Source organism: Triturus cristatus, chromosome 8, assembly GCF_964204655.1.
Source record: "Triturus cristatus chromosome 8, aTriCri1.1, whole genome shotgun sequence".
Classification (NCBI taxonomy): Eukaryota; Metazoa; Chordata; class Amphibia; order Caudata; family Salamandridae; genus Triturus; species Triturus cristatus.
The window spans coordinates 400,151,510-400,172,419 of NC_140591.1; the positions used below are offsets into that span (position 1 = coordinate 400,151,510).

General features: G+C 43.2%; 1 protein-coding gene across 2 annotated transcripts in view; it reads right to left on the reverse strand.

Moving 5' to 3' along the window:
* Positions 1-7,274: 7,274 nt before the first annotated feature.
* MRPS31 (mitochondrial ribosomal protein S31) overlaps positions 7,275-20,910 on the reverse strand; it is a 193,479-nt gene continuing 179,843 nt past the window's right edge. For both annotated transcript variants that reach the window (XM_085621771.1, XM_085621770.1), the window contains exons 6-7: positions 16,621-16,764; positions 7,275-7,656 (exon numbers count right to left, since the gene is read on the reverse strand). In XM_085621771.1, the coding sequence (XP_085477897.1) occupies positions 7,424-7,656; positions 16,621-16,764 (377 nt within the window). In that variant the 3' untranslated portion in view covers positions 7,275-7,423. The remainder of the gene's footprint in view (positions 7,657-16,620; positions 16,765-20,910) is intronic.

Sequence of the window (20,910 nt, forward strand, 5' to 3'; positions counted from 1 at the left end):
TACAGCATAATGATTAAACAGTGTTAACCCCACTAATACCCTTATGTGTATGCATTTATCTAGCTTTGCGACATAAAAAGCATTAATTCAGACAGCGTTTTGTGCTCAAAATAAATAGCACACAGCAACGTTTAAACATGAAAACTTGCACGTTATTGTAAATACATGAACAGCACAAATAAGCTAACCCTCATGTAACTTTCTCTTGTGTTAGGACAAACGGGTTGATTAGTAAAACACACTTGCACAAGACAAATAATTAATTGTTAATTATTAATAAATTAATAAAACGCATAGACATGCCAGAGCTTCAAAAGCCCCAGAATTTTCTAAAAGAAAACTCTGCTCCAGCAGTGGCACTCGGACCATCTAGCCCCTCAAACATTACTTATGGTTTAGTGGATATCTATGCTGTGTATATTTCTAGTCGCCTCACTGCAAAATTGATTAAATTAATAGGTGTAACTAATAAATGCAGAAGAGTATTGAAAGTCTGAGGATTTTCCAGTCTGACTGGAGTATGAAATAAAGTAGGGAAGAGGACCACAGAGTTGGCCATAAAGGCTGAGAACCAACAGATTAAATATGGTATTAATGGAATTAACCCTCTAGGGTGACGGAACTGTCTTGTGATAGACAGCTTGGTTAGTTGGCGCTTTCACAGATACTGGAGTAATGCTGACTGGGACAGGCATCCTGTAAGATCCTGGTAAAACCAGAGTAGGAAGAGTTTGTAGAGAAGGAAATTGGTTCAATGATTGGCCAACACCAATGGCCGCACTCCTATCCGATTGCATGATACTAAAACAGACACTGACTCGAAGAGTTTGTTTATTCTGGGGTCCACAGATCTTAAAAATGCAAAATGCTGGAAATCAAGCACGCAAACATTTGAGCCACTGTCAGAATTGTGGCAACACAGTTTGTATATTATGTTCTTACTAAATTCTGATAAACATTCAAATATCTTTCAGCAGATTTAGCCGGTCTCTGTTCCTGGAGTTGTAATCATTAATATGTTTTGCTTGCTTTGATTTTTATCAGTTTATTTTTGGTGCTGTCTGAACTAGTGAATATTCTTCCCATCATTTTTCCTTGAGGGACAATGAAGCTAATTTTGGTGTTTTTTGCTTCAAATTTCAGGGTAGAGGGCTCAGCTGTGGAAGGGTAGCTATCCTTAGTTTATGGCTTAGATGAGGGGTGGCAAGTCGGGACAGCAACTTGCTTATATTATGCTACAACAGCTACCCCATAGCTTGTTAAGTGGCCTTTGTTATATGGTACTTTTACTCATCTTTGCTGGTGTGACGCATGGTTGTGGTCTCACATCTAGGTTGTACATGCATGCTTTGGTTTCCGATTTTACATGAGAATACTAATGTTTGCGCTGCATATTCATATTTTTAGGTCCAGCCTACCAGATCGCACATGCTGTCCGGTTGCGAAATCCTTTTTTTTTTTTAAGTTAGATCTTACAGTGGGCTGAAACCCCTCCTGTTGCTTACCATTGGTTGACTATGTCACTTTCATTTGCTGATTTCTTATTTCATCGCTTGCCTTATTTATCTCATGTTTATCTTTTCCATAAAGCAAAACCTGCTAAATTTTAGGCAATTATCTTTTCTTTTTGCATAATTACTCCATGAGAGTCCATGTGTTTTCCAGCTCTCCTTCGTGTAGTTCTCTCCTCCTATCCTCCATGTTTTTCTCCATTGTCCATGTATTTCTCTCCACTGCGATAAGTGTTGCGATCTGGCCCATGGTTCTCTCCTCCCAGCATTCAATGTTGCTCTCTCCCTCGTTCCCACCACGCTCACCTTCACCTCGCTTTTCTTTTTTTGGGACTGGTAGCGAATTACAATGTGTAAATTTGACCTGTATTAAGGGCCTTTATCACGTTTGACTCAGTAGCGCTCCATGGATGTTTTTATTATTTCATATAACTATGATGGCGTAAATACTGACCTGTAAACAGATGCTCGCCCAAATACAGACAAACTGTTTTTCAAGAAATTCCAGAAAAAGACCTTACTGCATCAGCCGTGTTTAAAATCAGCTGGCCTGATTTCCTTCGATTAGAGCATCTTTTATACCCATGCCCTGAAGAAGTCCATGTGTATGGACGAAACGCGCCAGCTGCTCAGAACTATCAAGATCCCTGTTTTAATGCCGTTTGAATAAAAGAAGAACTTTGAAGAACATACTGTGGACACAGATTGAATATTTTTCCTTGTTTTTGTGGTGCACCTTTGCTTTTGGTTTTACTGTGATAATCCTGTATTGGATTGCATTGTGGCAGTGGGTGCGTTGACAGTGTGCACACAGATCTTTAGATACCCCCAATAGACAGACATATTAGACTAGGGATAGTGCGTCAGGTGCTGTGTCTTATAGGGTTCCACTGTCTAGCCTTCTCTTTTCTGTTGACTTTTGAGTGGCGCCTGCCATCTTAAATCGGAAAATAAAAAAAATAGTGCCTATTTGTGGCATCCTGTTTTTTTGCCTATATTAAATCCCACCAGTCAAAAGCATTACTTTCTACCAATCCAGTTCAGCCTCATCAAAGAGCAGTGGCAAGGCCAGTAGGTCTCAAAGACGAGACCTATTAGTTGTGCCAATGCTGGTTATTCAAGAAAACCAGGGCGTGAGCAACTTACATTTTGTTCAGTAATCAGGGACCACATACAATATAATTGCAAGCACAGGTATTTGCTTCCCCCTGCATTTTTTGTTCCCAACCTTGAGTACCCAAGCATGTCCCAATCCTGTTTGGGAATTGTGGGAGTGCAATCCTTCTCACTTGACGCAACCTTCGGCACAGCTTCCTTGCAAGTGGCTTCAGCCCACAATTGTTGCTTTCTGGCTTAATAGCACTTGCAATACTAGTTGTCATCCTTAATTGCACTGATTTATGGCTGGTGAGTTTGAGATTCACATTGGCTTTTTACTAGATTTACTTACCAGCTATGGCAGTGTGTGCATATACAAACGTCTTCCAATTCAGACATTTGGTGCATATGTTATGTTTTCTCTGTAAACAAGCTAGAGGAACCCAGTTTCTTCCACATGTCTTTTAGACTGTCCTGGTGAGGCCTTTGGAATTGCTTACTGGTCAGAACGAGTCAATACCTCCAGGAAGTCTCCTTACTGCTTTAATAAAACGCACTGGACTCATTCTGTGTTGGAACTATAGGGAAAAAAACACTTTTTCGAATGAAATAATTTGGCTTCCCCATTTCTAACCAACTCTAATTACACAAATGGACTTCTTGATGAAACATGAACTCAAGGACAACAAGTTATTTCAGACCACTGAGTCAATTACGATTTGATTACGAAAACTGCATAAGAATTAAATAATCATGTTTTGTATTAAATGTTTTTGTATTTAATAAATGTACATCTTTTGGACATAGTTTTATTTGAGCTATATAGTATGCCAAAATTCTGAATTAATTTCATTATAACTAAATCCATACTGTATTACTAACTCACTTAATAATTCACCCTACGTAATTTTCTATTTTTTTTTTTTTTACTTAAGACTAATTTTCCTTTTTCTGGAATAAAGAACTGAACCTAGAATATGACTGAAACTATACAGCTGCTTTCTACAATATCAACCACGCCAGACTCGTAGCCACACTCACTACCTTACTAACCAAGAAAGACTGAGGTTCCTCTTCTCTCTGAACCACAAATCTGTGTCCTAGGTCATATACTTTTTGCTCTTTGTAGTACTTTGCTGGGAGACATTATTTCATCATTTGGAATCTCTCACCATCTATATAGTGATGCCACTCCAATTATCTTCTCCTTCCCATCGTTCAGTGCCGAAAACCAATTCAAAGTCTCTAATTGCCTCACAGCCACACAATTCCTTATGCTAAACTTTTCAAGGACAAAAAATGCCTACTACCGTACTAAATTAGAACCTACAAATCTGCCAAATCACTTTTAATTTCCTACAGACACACTTATCACAGAACAATCAGGCAGAAACCTTGGGGCTTATTTGAACTCAATTTAGGGGGGCCTATTATAATGTCGGTTGGAGTCTTTCCAACTGACATCGTTGGTTTCAATTCTGACCGCCTAATTACAATGTAGGCGGTTGGATTTGGAACCGGCCGGTCATTCCGCCTGGATTCCGATTGGCTCAATGAGCCCGTCGGCCAGTTGGAGACCAGCACATAATCCCAATGTACGGCATTTCTGCCGTTGGGATTACGATGCTCAGTTTCTGTCAGACTTTTCATGCCGGGCTTTCCGATATGGAAAGCCTGTCAGAAAACGAGTTTGGGGGACCCTAGCAGGGCCCCCTTCCCCTTGCGGCCTCCGGTTTGGGGCAGAGCGGGCACCTATGGTGCCCCCCGTTGACTCCTGCACCATGTGGCAGGCACTCTGAGGTGCCTGCCATGTGGTTCAGGGATGAACACAACTTCCCATTTCTGTATGAGAGCTTGTGCTACGGCCGCAGCACAAGCTCCCATAGGGAAATGTGAGTATGCGACTGCACCATGTGCAGTTGCACCGCAATTTGGCAGTCGGGACAGCCAAACGGTTGATTGGTCCCAATTCTGAGATGATGTTGGTCAGAGGCAACTCCAACCGACATATAATCGACCCCTAAGTTGTCATCAAATTGAATGGTTATAAGCAAAAGAGAAGGCAACTTACAAACTGCTAGTTACAGCTTTTAAAGCTGTTAATTACCTATCGCCTAGCTACTTATCTGAACTGCTTACTATACCTATGCCATCCTGCAACCTTATCTAACTGAAGCCTTCTTGTCTGCCCAAACCTCCACTTGGAGCTTCACGACTACATACTTTTACAGCTCCCTGTCCCCCACCTCAGTAACAGATTCTCAGCTGAAATGCCCTGCATCTCCTCTATTCTTGCTTTAAAAAATGCACCAATCTAACCTACTTATGCCTGAAAGTGAACACAAATAATTCTCAACTGCTGACTCTTACACCCTTCCGCCATCCTGCAATGTAAATATGCATATATAAAAAACAGTTTAACATGTATACTGTAAATATCTTCCTTCTCTATACTGTGTCTCAGTTAACATCTAATATGCATGAATATCTACCTGCTACTGTTTATGGTGTACCATGTTCTGTTGCTGTGTACAGGATTTCTTGTCTAAATACTAGCTCATCCTTGTCTTACATCAATATATAAGCAATCATGGCGAACAGCTTGAACTGTAATCAGGCCTGTGGCTCCAAATTAACTCAGTTATCAAGGTTGGGCCATTATTTCAGTCGTTGTTGACCTACGGATTAGAGCAATGCAAAAGGTCAGGTATATAGCTCAGTGTGCTTTGCTTCTACATTTCAGTAGACATTTGAGTAGGTGCATAATATGGTACACAGTACAGTAAATAATACAGTGCATAATACGATATAGACGCCAGTCACCTTAATGTAGTACCAATGGTCCAATAGCTTAGAGTGTCCATTAAATGAATTGGCTTTTTTCGAAGAGGTAAATTGGTGCTGGGAACAGGTATATACAAATAATGCAGTTATCGGGATTGTATTGCATAATGCAGCAATTAAGTCCAGGCATTAGTTTGTTGGGTTTTTTGGATTAAAGTTATCTGTAGGAAGGTGAAGATGATTCAGTAAGAAGGTGTGATTAACAGTCAGTAACAGGCGGTTTAGGGTTAGGTCTTTAGTCTAAATTGGATCAAGTAATCCCAACCAGCAAGAAGTGTATCGTAAATTCCAACCCTTAGTAGTGGGAATCACATACATTCATCAAAGGCAGGTCAGCTAAGATACACAAATGGTTAGAGTAGTGTTAAGCACATCAAGTGTAAGTGTATAAACAAATACCAGACGCGTGGGTCATGTAAATCAAACCAATAATGAGTTCCAGGTAAAGTACATAGGCAATTTGGAGGAATTATAATTTGAAGAGTATGCACTGTCAGAGTAGATGCGAAAGACCAACCAATCCTGAGGGCATATACGGAAAAGGCACGTTGTCTTGTTTTTCACCTCTTATTCTGCAGTTTGGGTGTGTTGTGGCTGTGCGTGTACCGAGATCTACCAGAAATGGTGAGCTTGTCAGCAAGAAGGGGTGCTGGTCATGGTAGCTCAGTAAATGATGCAGCTCATTTTGAAGATGGTGCAGGCCAGCAAGGGGAGCCAATAGAGTGCCATCAGGATGGGGGTGATGTTGTCATGTTTCAACAGGGCCTGGATGAGATGGGCTGTGGCTTGTAGGATGTCAATAAGGGTTGCCAGTGTGGGGACGGGGAGGGCAGGGAGTAGGGCATTACCACCATCCAGATACAAGAGTATGAGGGGTTGAACAGCAGTTCTGAAGCTGCTCTCTGAATGTCTTTGACTTTCTTTAGAAGACATAGCTGGTACCAGGCAGTCTTTGTTTTTTTGGCAATGTGTTTCTTGAGGGTGAGGTTGGTGTCCAGGGTGATTCCAAGAAACCTGGCATTCGGTGAAAGTTGGGATTTAAAGCCATCAAAGTTCATGCCTTTTAGCCAGGTTTGTACTATTTGTTGTTTGTTTTTATTGGCAAATAACAGGAATTCTGTCTTGGTTGAGTTGCACTTTAGGTAGGTGCTGGATATCCAGGACCATCATCTGCTCAGCACTTTCTACTCTGATCAGGGACCTTGAGTGTCATGATGGATTAGTTGAGCAAACAATAGGTGTTTTGATCATTCTAAGGAAGCTCTGCTTTATCCAAATATGAGACCCTGGATATTAGCTTTATCACTATTCTTAAACTTCAATTACAAGACTTTCCACAGAAGGACATTCATGAATAATTAATGACCTGATTATGTAGACCAGGCTTTCAGGAGATCCTCTTCTTGGCAGTCTATCGTAGTGAGCCAAAACATGATATCTCTAGTAAGTCATTATCTGGACCAGTATCTACAATCACACTACTCAACCATTGAGATTGATTAAAACCCAACATTTTGAAAAAAGCAGGGTTCTGATGAATGCTAGTACCTACAGATTCTTCACCTGCTGAATAACTCTGGTGCCAGACTGGAGCCAGAACCTTATGACATTGTGCTCCAAGGCTGGAAGGCGGCCCAGACCCATCACAATGATATGATCCCCTAAATCTGCCTTGTTCCATACTTTAGACAAGGTCATGTTCCAAGTTACGGTACTCCATGCGCAACTAAACGTAGGTAAACAATATTGTCTATTTCCACAAATACACATTAAACTCACATTCAAACATTACGTATGAACTACAAATAGAATTATTTGATACAGTGACAATATTAGCTTTATTGATCAGACAAAATGAAATTAGTATTGAAGATACTTTTATGTTATCAAAAGAAGCACAAAAACTTTTCTTTGAAAATCAAACATAGCTTTGAGTTTACACAAAAACTCAGACTAGCTTAGTTGACTCTTTAGTTGAGGCACAGGCCGCTCTCACGTAAAATGTCCTCCTTTTGTTGGAAGTAATCATCGTACCACTGAATGTGCTCGGTTTTTTGCTTCACAGTTAAATATGGGTTCTTGGAAAGCCCACAGATCACTAGTTCCATGAAGTGGCGAATTGGTCCTTGCTTTGGAAAATCTTCCAGGTGTTTTTCCAGAAACACATGCTCGTGAAATTCAACTTTCTGCTCCTCTTCAAGACCTACAAAATAAGAAATTGAAATGTTTTAAGAGATAGGAAATTAGAAAAGGATTTGAAATAACGCCAATCTATTAAGGACTATGTTACTGCACAAATGACTGATATGTTGATTTGAAACTTATTTGCGCAAGTTGCACTCACTAACTTGCTCAATGTGAATACTACCCTTGCAACAGAACCTAATCCAGTCACTACTTTCCATTTTAAATTAGTTACAAAAACTGACCTGTATCACAACTTGCAATCAGTGCTGCATTGGGAGATAAAAGGAGCGCAGGAAAATATTTGACTACCAAACAAGTGACCATAGTAAGCAAGTGTGACTCCATTTTCATGGTCTGAAATAACATTACTTAATTTTTCAGCAATGCCAAATCATGTTTGTGTTTATACAAAAATAGGCGGTATTGGGCTGCTGTCAGGGCTGGAAGGGCTAAAGATCTCTTGGCCCACCCAGCCCTGAAGTAGACTACTACACACAACTTACTGAGGAATTTGTCTGTGCTTTGTATTGTCAATCCAACCTGTGTTACTGGGGTTGCATGTGTTAGGAACATTCTACTGCTGTTATATTCCATATAGGTACCCTATATAGGAACAGGTAACATTGAAACCTTTCACCTGTATTCTTCCCTACATTACATGCATAACAGTTCTTAGGGACTGACCTTTTACCAAGATACAACTCTGCATTCAGAACGCGGGTTTCCCCCTAGTTCGAATCTCATACATTATGCATGAGGCTTCTTGGAAGCACAGCAGGACTAACATCTCCCGTATAATATCTCTGTATAAAGTTCAGGCCAGACGTCATCCTTTAGGCCCGACACAGTAACACAGCAAGGTTGGACCCCTGGGGAGACCTATGGGTATATATACATCACATCTTGCTTAGAAGGACAGAGGAGACCAAGACTTCCCGGCTGACACACTGACCAGAGACACGGAAGTTCCTTCAAGCAGACGCTCCAGCTCGCAGTGGTCTAACATCCCTCACGGGGTATCCAACTCGAGACCAGGACGGGGTCCCATATTCTCACATTCTCAGGTAATGGGATTGACTAGATCGTAGAGGGATTCTTGATATAACACCTACACAGATGCTGGGTATATTTATTACGCAGGAAAACTGTTCCCAGAAAAAGGGCAAAAGTACAAGAGACAATTGCTTTGTATGAGAGCAGAATAGTTCTGTGATCACCTGCACTGGTAGCCTGTTGGGAAAGACCGGACCAACAGTACCAAAGGGCAAAACCATGCAATTTCACTATTTCATCTTCATGGTCAAAGATGAACTCTGTATGCCAGCACTACAGCACGCTGAGACACAAACGGTACAAGTCAGCTGACAGTGGCATTTTTATTTAAGCTTCTTGAATTGTCAAAAAACTTACAGTAAATTTAAACTAAAGTTTGCATGTTTCTGTTCATTGGCTACTTATAAAGCATATGGCTGCCCATTCAGGGCTTCCTGGTGCTAAATGCAGAAAGTTGGACCAGAATGTGGAACAAGTTACACCCCTAGTGGGTCACAAATCCTACAAACACCCTTTGAGTTGGATTTACTACTGCAGATTTATCTGCACTTGTAGAGTAAATGAGCTATTCTCAGCCATAAAGTATCTCTATGACTGAAAAAAACCTTTATTATTAACGATTAATAATTTTTAACAAGCATTTGCAATGCAATAGGTCTCGCAGTTACACGAGTTAAAGCTATTGGCATTGTAAATGACAATGCCAATAGGCATTGTTATTTGCAATGTCAATAGCTCAAACTCGCGTAAATGCGAGACCTAATGCATTGCAAATGCTTGTTGTTTGTTAGCACATATGTAGCAGTCTCAACAAGTCTAGTGTCGGGCACAGTGCCATACTGAGGTGTTTAACCCCTTCAGCACGGCTCTGGATTCACTTCCAAGTTACACCGCAGCAACAAACAAAAAAATCAAAACCACATAGCGGCCCACGTGCAGCTTTATAAGCTGTGGCACGTAGAGAAAGTACGTGTGGTGGAAAAATAACAGCTATTAGATGCTGCCTCGAGTATGTAAACCGACCCTCCCCTCATCCCGCACACAGGAGGCCACCACAAACCAGGGGTGCAAGCAAGGCATCGTGGGCAGACGTCGGGGTTTGTGGTGCACGCGCAATAAGCCTTGCGAGAATACAACCCGACATTAAAACTGCTCGTTTTTTGCACAGGGTAGAATTATAACCCAGGAGGCAGCCTGCCTCAGAAGAAGGCACAGCTGCTACCTCCGGTTTATGCAAACAAACACATGTAACATGACATTCTGAGGCCAGAGACAAACCGCTGCCTGGGAAGTAAGCACATGTACTTAACGAATTCCACCCCGAGTGTGTTTGTTTTCCAACATGCCTGTGAGCTCGCGACACAATGCTGCTGAAACCCGGGCATCCCAACCACTCGGCCAAACTCTCACACATCTTCATTAGTTTTCCGTCTGCAGAGCCTTTTGGTAACACAAATGTAGAGGATTTCAAAATGCGCATATGTATCCAAGGGGTGAGAAAACAATCTAGAGTGTGACAAATCACACATCACATGAGCTGCAATCATTTAATGCGAGTGACTGGCAGTTTATGTCGGCCATCCATCAGGAGTCTCACACGCAGTCTCCATCACATGCAAACTCATCTTGAAACAAAAGCATACTGCTAGACGAAACGTGAACATACAGGACAACTTTCACATAGCGCAATCGCAGCTCCAAATGCAATTCTGTCTGAGAAGCGTCAAGAGGGCAACGCTGGAAAAAAATCCGATAGTTTCACTGACAATTTGTCACTGGGATGCAGGCAAAAAGAGTGCAAGATTGCAAGATATCGGACACGCAACAGTTGATTCCGCACTGTATGGATCTACGGCATCGAACTCAAAATACACGAAGGAAAACGCAGCACAAACAACAATGTAGTCCTCAAAACTCAAAATCGATTGTGCCCGATTTAGCCCCCGCGTGAATATACATTCCACTAATAATCCCATTCTCGTCTCAGGATCCAAGTACATCTGATACTGTAAAATAAATAGCATAGACCTCATTCTGCAGTAAAGAATGGCGCTAACTGCACCGCGCTCTGTTGCTTTGCAAAAATCAAAACTAAAAGAAGCATCCCCAAAACGTGTCTTCATATGGATCTGTAAGGCGTGAGCTTTTTCTGCATCCGAACACAATTGTTTACATAAACAAGCATTGGACGCGATGGTGGTGGGTTGGGGAGAGAAGCGTGAATTCTGATGAAGACGTGTGAAATAGCAGCAGGGAAGGGGGCGGAGAGGGGCTACGAGGGAGAGCGACCTAAAGCCATATGGCTGCTTTGCGCGCGTGCACGCCTCGTGCACTGTAGGTCTATGCCAGGGGAAGCACTTTAAAAACTCACTTACAAAATGTCTCAACGAGACCTAAAAATAAATAAATTGGATAAAGGAGTATTTTTTCACCATAGGCTATTCACGATCAGTGCACTCTCAGCTGGATTAGTGCACTAAATGCTGATTGGTTGGCTGCAAGAGAACATTTTCTCTTGTGGCTGCCATTACAGACTAAAGGGCATGGAACATGTCTCCAGAAAGAACACAAAAGGCCACATAAGGGAGCAGGATGAGCACACCCCATCTCACTTGCCTATGTGGCTAAACACTTCTAAGGTCCCAAAGGGAGACCTATTGGCTATGCCAATGCTTGTTTCTTCTCTAGGCAGATCTTTGGCATCACTGAAGGGTTCATACCTCTCTCAGCAGCAGGCTTGCACGCTGGGCTGCATCGAGACTAACAGACGTTTCCACCAACGTAGAACAGGACTGCGCTCGCGAAATGGCTCGATGTCCAGGGACGGGGGAGTGGGGCAAAGTCAGGGTTCATCGCCTTGACTGAGGGCCCCTCAACATACATCCTACACATGGAACGTCAATCAGCCCAAGAGCCCGAAGCCAAGCCTTGACCGACAAGGACCTTCGGGCTCCAGGGCGAGTTTCGTTTCCAGGATGGGTTCCAAATGTCTTTCCAAGAATCACACGGAGGAGCGACACAAAAACAGAATTAAAATGCTGTCCTAGTGGCAGATTGCACGCGACCCTCAAAGGCCCGCATCAGTTACACGAGACATGGACGATGCAAGAAGAACCCAACAGCTCTTGGGGTAAAGGGGTGGAATCCCCACTGTCCATGAAGACTCCACAGCCCTCGGATACAGGAACCCTTCCTTAAACTGTGTGAAACGTGGGGGGCTGCTCGAGTAATGGTATTTCTGTAGAGTGTTCACCTGTGATACAATATGCCGCTAGAAGGGCAGGCAGAACAGTCCCCCACTGAACCCTCACCCATGGACAGAGGGCGGGGGAGGAGGGGGCGATGAGACAATTCGGGGTAATTCAAGGGAAGGCTACAGAGGCCCGCTTAGGACAAACATTCAATGGGGGCGACGCTATAGGGGTGAACATCTCGAGGGCAAAAAGACTTACTACAAATGTTCCCGTTATCGATCTGCTAAATCAATGGCCATCACTCATGGCTGTTGATAATACTTTAGGTGATCTGTACCACAGAAGTCCTTTAGCTTTACATTAAGGGCAACGCAGAGGCTGTAACAGGGCTGCCTGTCAAGCAAGACTGTGGTGCATCATCCAGATGCAAAGCGATCGGTGGGCCAAGAAGCCGTGGATGTGGAGGCCGCGTCTCGCGCCTGTACCATTACTTTAATCTTCATTAAGTGCAAGGCTGTACGTTCGCATCAGTATCCGGTGCCACAGGGACTTTTCTTTGACTCGATATTTCATGCCTCAATGTGAAGAAATGGAGGCGCCAAAATTAAGCCATCGCTGTCCACCTCCCGCCCAATCAATGAGACGGAGCTGAAACTAGCTGCAAGATCAATAACTCACAATCTGGAGTAATTTAGCTGAGGCTTCATGGAACCCAAGGGACATGGACAAAGGGGGAGACATGAACCTGCTGAAAAGAGCTTAACGTGTAAGGAGGGCACTTCTAGGTGGGACAACTCCATACAAATGTCTGGATGATCGGAAACACGGATACGCGGTTTCCCACAGTGGACGCCGCGCGCCCCTAGATATTGTAGGGAAAACAAAAAAATAAAGAAACTTATTTCTGATCTTGTTGAACACAATTCCTCAACTATTCAGTGTCCGGTCAGTAAAATGTCAGTGGTTCTCAGTAGCAGAGGTTAAGACGGAGGACATGTAATGTCCTGACATGAAGGAAACTACACAAGTAAAAAAAAGGCTCATGCATTTGTACGAGGACTGCTGAACTCACATTTGACAATGAACCATTCCTCAACTGTTGCCACATAAAAAATAGAAGAAGCCAAGGCACCATTAGCGATTACTGCACGATTCGATGGATTTAGGAAAGCTTCGATTGTAACCATGTTATGCCACCAGGTGGCGCTGCTTTCAAAAGCTGGAAAAAGCCTCCAACAAGACGGAGGTATCCCCAAAAATAGAGTAATTTCAATAGTAACCAGGGCGGCTTCAGTTTAAAAATACAAAGGTTAAAACAAGCAGGAAGTGGGATAAGGGAGGGGGTAGGGGAGAGAGGCAATGCAGGCTGGCAAATGGTGAGCACTTTTCGCGGGCGGCCGTGAAAGTGAAAGAAAACGAATGCTTTCAGGCTGCCAAATGGTGCGCGCGCCCGGAGCACATGCACTGTAGTTGGCGGCCTGAAATGCACTCGTTTCCACTTCCAAAAGTCGCTTACTATAAGTCTCGCCAGAGCAGCGCTAAAGCGCTGTCTCAGGCGAGACCTAAAAATGCCTATCGACTTCCACCTGATGCTCAAACCAGACAGCGATAGGAAGAGGGTGCCTAAGGACCCCACCACTGCTTAATTAGTGCTGGGGGTTGGGGCTACCAGCACTCATTATTTGGGGACCAACACTTATTTTTCTTCATCAGACATTTACCAAGAGAAGGGAGAGAAAAAACAACGCAAAGAGACCGAAAAAGCTAATGATGATAACAACAACTGAAAGGGAGAAAGCAGGAACCTGTAAGAGTGCGATGAAGGGGCTAGGAGTATCTGATAGTGTATTAAAAAGGTTTGAAGTGGATGGAAGAACAGGCAGCCTTAGTATGGAGTGCAGCATCATTTAACAGCACTGGGTGCGAGACTTTTAGCAGAGCTTTGAGCACCGGCACTCATTCTTTTACAAACTAAGCACTTGACTCAACTATGATTCACCTGTAAGGAAAAGAGAGCATGCTGCAGTCTTTAGATGGATATCTGATCTGACCATGTGTCATGTCTAATTCAGTGTCATGCCCCTCACACAGGGAAAATCCACAGCAGCCATACTTCACATGCATGACCTGTGTGAGATGAGCACCCCAGGAAGTCCTACTTATCAAAGCGCCCATCAAACCAATTAGAAGCCAGAGAGAGCAGTAGGGGGTGGGATCAAGGAACTTAAGAGTCCACACAAGGCCTTGTCAAAGCTTATGATAGGACTGTAACTTCAAAGATAAGATATCAACACTCCGCAAGGAAATACAAGCATTGGCATAGCCAATAGGTCTCGCCTTTGGGACCTTATAAGTGTTTAGCCATGCAACAGTTGCATAACTAAATACTTATAAGGTCCCAAAAGCGAGACCTATTGGCTATGCAAAGCGGCCGTTCGGCCGCAAAAGTGAAAGTGATCGCGATCACGATCAAACATCAAAGCGGCCGTGCGGCAGCGAAAGTGAAAGTAATTGCGGTAAAGCGCGGTGCGCGCGCACGCGCACATGCACTGTAGCTCTAGGCTGGCCTGGTAGCACTTTTTGGAGCCCTCTCAATAAGTCTAGCCGGACCAGCGCATGCGCTGGGTCAGACGAGACCTAAAAAACTGTGCGGGACTCTTACTGATAAACAATGTCTCACCTTCTCCCATGGGTATTAAATGAGTTATCATACCTCAGATGTTTCTGCTCTGGTGAGTGTACCAATCTTTACCAGACTTCTCCTGCTCACACCCAACTGAAGACAGGGGCTCGATATCAACATCTACTAGCGTAATGAAACTTGGGGGGGGGGGGGGGGCCTGCAATCTACATCGAAGCCCCCCCCCCCCTCCCCCCCGGACTCAGTCAGGAGCTGTCATGCCAGGGAACTCTGGTGTGGGGGGCCCCTGGAGCTTGAGGCCCTCCCGCACTGCGAGGGCCTTTGTTACGCCACTGATCCAGATGGGTATCCCATACTCAGCAGTGAGTTTTATCTCCAGAGAGTCACATTGGACGTCAGTAGCATGAAACTGGTAAAACGGGAATTGTTCTGCTTGAGGTGTCCTTTTATAGTCACCAATAGTGGGAGGGTTTGGAAAGGCAGTTCATGCACTGTTTAGTTCCACCGATTCGACATACATTTGTTAATTATATTTACACCTGTCAAACATTTCTTAGAATTAAGCATATTGTTTGCATTTTACACTTTGGAGTTAACTGGAAACCTTATCTCTGAAATATTGTGCATTTCTGAATTGAGGTGAGACACATTCTGTTGAAACTCTTTACATCATGAAATCTACTTTGATGCCCAAAATTCACAATAAAAGAGAACGGCAAATTAATTAACGTAACTATACAACTAACAAAGGGCTTTAACAATGACCCCTTGGGTAAACTTCATGAACTTCCCCGGATGTATTTAACTTTTACTTAGACACAAGGGCAGCAGATTCACAACAGCAATACTAAGTATGGGAAGTAGATTACAGGAGTACTCTTTTACCTCCTCATAAATGCCTTTGTAAATCAGCCTGGAAACCTAAAAGTCCCTATTTGTAAACATTGCAAAGTGGACACAATCCCTTCTGTTTGTACTAGGTGTGTGTGAACTTTCTCACTGTAGATGTTCTGGGACCAATTCACAAGGGTATACAAGAGTACCCAAACGCGTACTACTTTGTTTACTCCAAAGATGCAATAGGTTCCAAGGGTTTTGGCGCAATGAACAGAGCTTCAGAATATTGTATTAGTAGCAAGAGGAGAATACATGAGGTGGGTTAATTGCAGGAAAGCGAATATAGGGCGGTTTTTCAAAGAAACTACTTAAATGCTCCGGATTTGCTAAGGCTTATCTAACAAATGTATTAATAACTACAATCAGAAACATTGAATAAACAATGATAGCACCATGAACACAAACCCCTCTATATGCGTCCTTGGGGTTTATTGGCGTTGCAAAATTTCTGTTCCCACAAAGCCATTTTGTAGGTTAAGTCTATCATATCATTAAAACATACAAAGTTTAATTTTATGTTAACACATGCAGACTGTTGGGCTGTGTTCATATATATGAGACTGTTTTCCTTCATAATGATCTTTCATACAGGCATCTACTTATTTTTCTCAACAGTAACTTACTGTTTGTCTAAAGAACCTTATGTTAATCTTTTCATAAACAAATGCCACAAAACTATTTAGGAAGTCAAACGCTTGCATGTGTTCACATGTGATCACAAGACGCATTTCTGAATCAACTTCAATGAAATCTGGTGGAACTGTGTGACATGGCAGCCAGTCTCCAAGCCAGAGAGCGACAATGCAAGCCAGCAGGAGAGGAAATCTCTGCCCATACTGCACTTCAACAGTCATCTAGAGGTGTGAATGTGAACTGATGTCCTCTCAGGGCACATTGCACGCTGGAGAGAGAATCAGGCACAAGAGATGGGTCACTCTGATACACCTGTACACTCACGTTTGCTATGATGCTTTTTAAGCCAAAGAAGTTAAAGAAGGGATGAAATGCTGGGCATTTTATAATGGCCCCTGATAATAAATGATACACAAACCATGCTGCAGACACTGGTCTGACTTTCACCCTCAAAGAGCCTCTATTGTGGACCGTGGATGACACAAAGGTACCTGTGCGGCATCCATTTATGAGGGACACTAGCCTGTCCCGCACAGTAAACAGTGTCCATTGGCCCACAAACCTGCTTCGTTGTTAATGGGGAACTCCCAAAGCTTCCCTTCTTTTGTCCACTGGATCATCTCCTCGAACCCGTTGCGCGGTAGTCGCTGGTTGACTGATGCAATCTCATTTGCCAGCTCCAGATCCCACAGGCTTGGCTTGGAGTCTGGGAAAACAAAGGGAGTCATCAAACAACAGGATCTGACAATTTACAACTGCATTCAGGGTATATATTTTAAGCAAATCAATGATTTGTATAATAAAAAAATATATAGTTAGAAGAAAACGATATTCGTTTTAGATTTGATGTGCTGCACACTCAGAGGAGGGTACTTGGTATCACCAAATTCATTTACCTGCAACAATACTGGCTTAAGCGCATGTTTTGTCTTCAGTTTATGGAGGATGGTGCCACGTTATTGGTTATACTTGGGCTGGCACAGCAAGGTGAGACTTGTGTCTAACAAAGCCTGAAATGGAGCTATTCTTACTTTGCAGTAAGGACTCCACTGCTTGGCAATATATTTTGAGGGCATCTGCTTTTTGATTGGAGCAAATCCAAAATCTCACAAGACGGAGCATCTTTTGGAGTACCCTGCTCAATGTAACTCAATTGCCTCGCCTCATGTAGAGGTGGGGAGGAGGGGGACGGGCGGTTTGAAGCTTCCGGTTTCTCTGGTGGCAAAACCTCTGAACTGGCTGCCTGTCTCCCACTGGCACGGCAGGTCATAACAAGGGTCACCCACACTATTTAGGACAGGTAACATCACTACATCCTCCACGGGGAAACGCCATTCAAGCTGTGGCGGTCCCCAACACAAAAATCAAACCATGACCCTGACACATAGGGAGAAAAATGAATATGCATCAGGGTCATATTTTTTTCCGGTTTTCAAAAAATATACTCAATGAGGGCTAGGGCCTACATGATCCACTACACTGACTGACCATGGAGCCAAAAAGTAGCTACAAATTTTACAAAGGAAGACAAGACTCTGCAAAGGAGAGTGTCTAAAGATATTGACACACAGACCTTGACACACAGGGCCTGATTACGATGTCGGGCGGATGTTACAGTTTGGAATAGCTCGACCATAGGTCGTCGGTTCCAACCACATGATTACGATGCAACCGCCAAACATCCGTTTTCCAATGGAAGCTTGTGCGGTGGGCGGAAATGGCCTGCAGCACAAGCTTCCATTGAAAAATTGATGTTTGTGAACATCCCTGCACCGTGTGGCAGGCAACTTGCCACACGGTGCATCGATTCAAATCTCTGTGTTCAAAAAGAAACTAGAGGAGACGAATAGAGTAGTCAATGAGTATAAAGACTACTTGGTTAATTCCAAAGTCCAGAAACTTCAAAAAGACCTGAAGAAATTCTCAAGGGAGAAGGTCTACCCCTATATTAATGATGAATATATTAAGAACAAAGAAATTCTAACGAAACAAAAGAATCAGACTCGTCCGGCTACAGATCACTCCAGTTCAGGGAGTGAGAGTAGTGACAGCGACTATAGACCGAGATACAGGGGTAGAGGCTGGGCCAGAGGATACATGCGACCATACCAACAGGGACCGCAAATGGGCTTTGGATGGCCTCCGATGTACCCACCGATGGGCCCCCCACAATTTTTCCAGAAAGACTACACTCCTTTTATAGAGAGAGGCAGGGGGAGAGGCAGGGGGAGACAGAGAGCACAGAGAACACAGAGGGTGCAGTGGGACGATTTGAATTAGAGGATCACACGCAGCATGGCCCGGGAAGGAGAACCGAGCACGAGCAGGGAATAGATCTGGTCATGAATTTGAGCAAACTAACTCTTACACCAACACAGGAGAGAGTATTAGCGAAAGGATTGGGTTTTGTACCCACCAATCAACCCGATAACTTCAAACTTAAATGTGAACTAGCGGGTTTCTTTCGAAACATTCGACTAAAAATTTTTTTCGAGGGAAAAGATACTACTAATAGTGGAGGCGATACAGGGTTTAGAAACAAGTCAACCTTTGTCCCCACTCTCAACCAGTTGCCACCTGAAGTAGGGGTATTTGAACAAGCAGTCTTGAGAGAGGTAGATCGATTGGACGCAGAAGGAGCAAGACGACCATTTTTCAATCTTTCCAAAATGGAAAACAAGGCCCTACAAGAACTCAAGAATGAGAAATCAATAGTGATAAAACCAGCGGATAAGGGCGGGGCGATAATTATTCAGGACTTGGATACTTATAACGCACAATGTCTCCTCCTCCTAAATGACAGGAGAAACTATACCATACTTGAGAGGGATCCTACAGAAAATTTGAGGATTAAAATTGCATCCGTTTTGGAAGAAGCGCTATCTAATGATTGGATAAGCCAGAATGAGGCCGCATTTTTAAGTAAGGATCAACCAACAGTACCTTACTTTTACACCTTGCCCAAGGTACATAAACCAACGCGACCGCCCCCGGGGAGACCGATTGTATCAGGGGTTAACTCAATTCTGGAACCCTTGTCCAAGTTCTGTGACTTCTATCTGCGCCCAATTGTTCAAAAGATGCCAGCCTACTTGAAAGATACTAGAGAAGTACTCAACCTCATAAAAGATCTTGAGTTTGATGTAGAAAAAGATCTGTTGATAGGGTTGGATATAGAATCCCTATATACCAACATCCCCCAACAAGAAACCCTGAGGGTGATTGAAAACATACTGTTTTCGGAAGATTGGGCTTTTCAGACACCAAGAGCTTTTATTCTCTGCCTACTAGAGATGGTACTAACTCAGAACTTCTTTAAGTTTGAAGACACGTTCTACCTACAGACCCACGGAACATCTATGGGGAGCTCTTGTGCCCCCAGCGTGGCCTGTCTGTATGTCTCAAAGTTTGAGGAAGATGTCATCTATCAACCGACCAACCCTTTTTTTAACAACATAAGGGGTTGGCATCGGTATATAGATGATGTTTTGATAATCTGGCGGGGGGATAGGGCCTCGGCTGAGAACTTCCTAACTTGGCTTAATTTGAGAAATCCTTTCCTATTTTTCACTGGATCAATCACGAACAATACTCTCCCCTTTCTCGACTTGAATATCAAAGCCGAGGGAGGGGGCCTGATTAGCAGTGTGTTCCACAAAGATACAGATAGGAACAACTTACTATCATTTTTGAGCTTCCACCCACGGACCCTGAGAGAGAATCTTCCCTATGGACAGTTCCTGCGTCTTCGCAGGAACTGTTCGCATGTGGAAGAGTACAAAAAGGAAGCAACTCTCCTGAGTGAGAAGTTAAGATGTAGGGACTACCCTGAGGGTGTAATTAAAAAGGCCCAAAAAAGAGCAAGGAATTGCAACAGGGAGGTTCTCTTGGAGACTAATCAGAGAGAGACCACGGACAGGAGTATTTGCGTGACCACATATAATACAATTTCAAACAACCTTAAAAAAATCATCCATAAGAAATGGCAGATTCTCAATTCAAATGGACTGAACCAACCCGTCCCTTTATTTGCTTTTAAGAAGAGTGCCAGTCTGAAGAATATTATCGTAAACACTCGTCCGAGACCATCAAGAGAAATGAGTAACTTAGGTATGGGCGCACACTTTTTGCCCCCGGTTGTTGGGCATTATGCCTGTGGATCGTGCAGAGCCTGCCCCTTGTCAATCAATGGGAAAAATATTGACATTGGTTTGAGAAGTCCACGGGAACTGAGACAGCACACCACATGTAACACTGAAAATGACATTTACATGCTGAGGTGCCCATGTAATCTATTATATGTGGGCATGACCACACGAAAAGTAAAAGTTCGAATTCTAGAACACATGAGCACAATTCGGTGTGGTAAATCCAATACGAAACTTACTGCCCACTTTCTAGAGCAAAAACATGATGAGAAAGACATTAGGTGGATAGTGTTGGACAAACCCTTTATCCCGCAGAATGTGAGTGACACTTCAAGCTTCCTATTACTAAGAGAACAGAGATGGGTTGAGCGGGTGAAAAGCCATACCTTAGGATTAAATGATGGAATCCCTTGGTTCCAGCTGTATGGTATCACAAAATAAGACCGGATATAATGTAATGAATATAAGATCTGTACTGACTGCGTTGAAAGGAATTTAGAAGAAAATAAAATCTCAGTCTCTGAATCCACTGCTATCTCACATATGATGAGGACATTATAAGCTTAACACTCGTGAGTATGAATAAAATAAGAGTATGTAAAAACCCTACCCCGCCATCCCTTCATAACCGAGAGAAACACCATGTGGTTAACCATTGCTGTTGTTAACTACTTTGCATGGTAGAAATTCAAAGATGGCCGCCT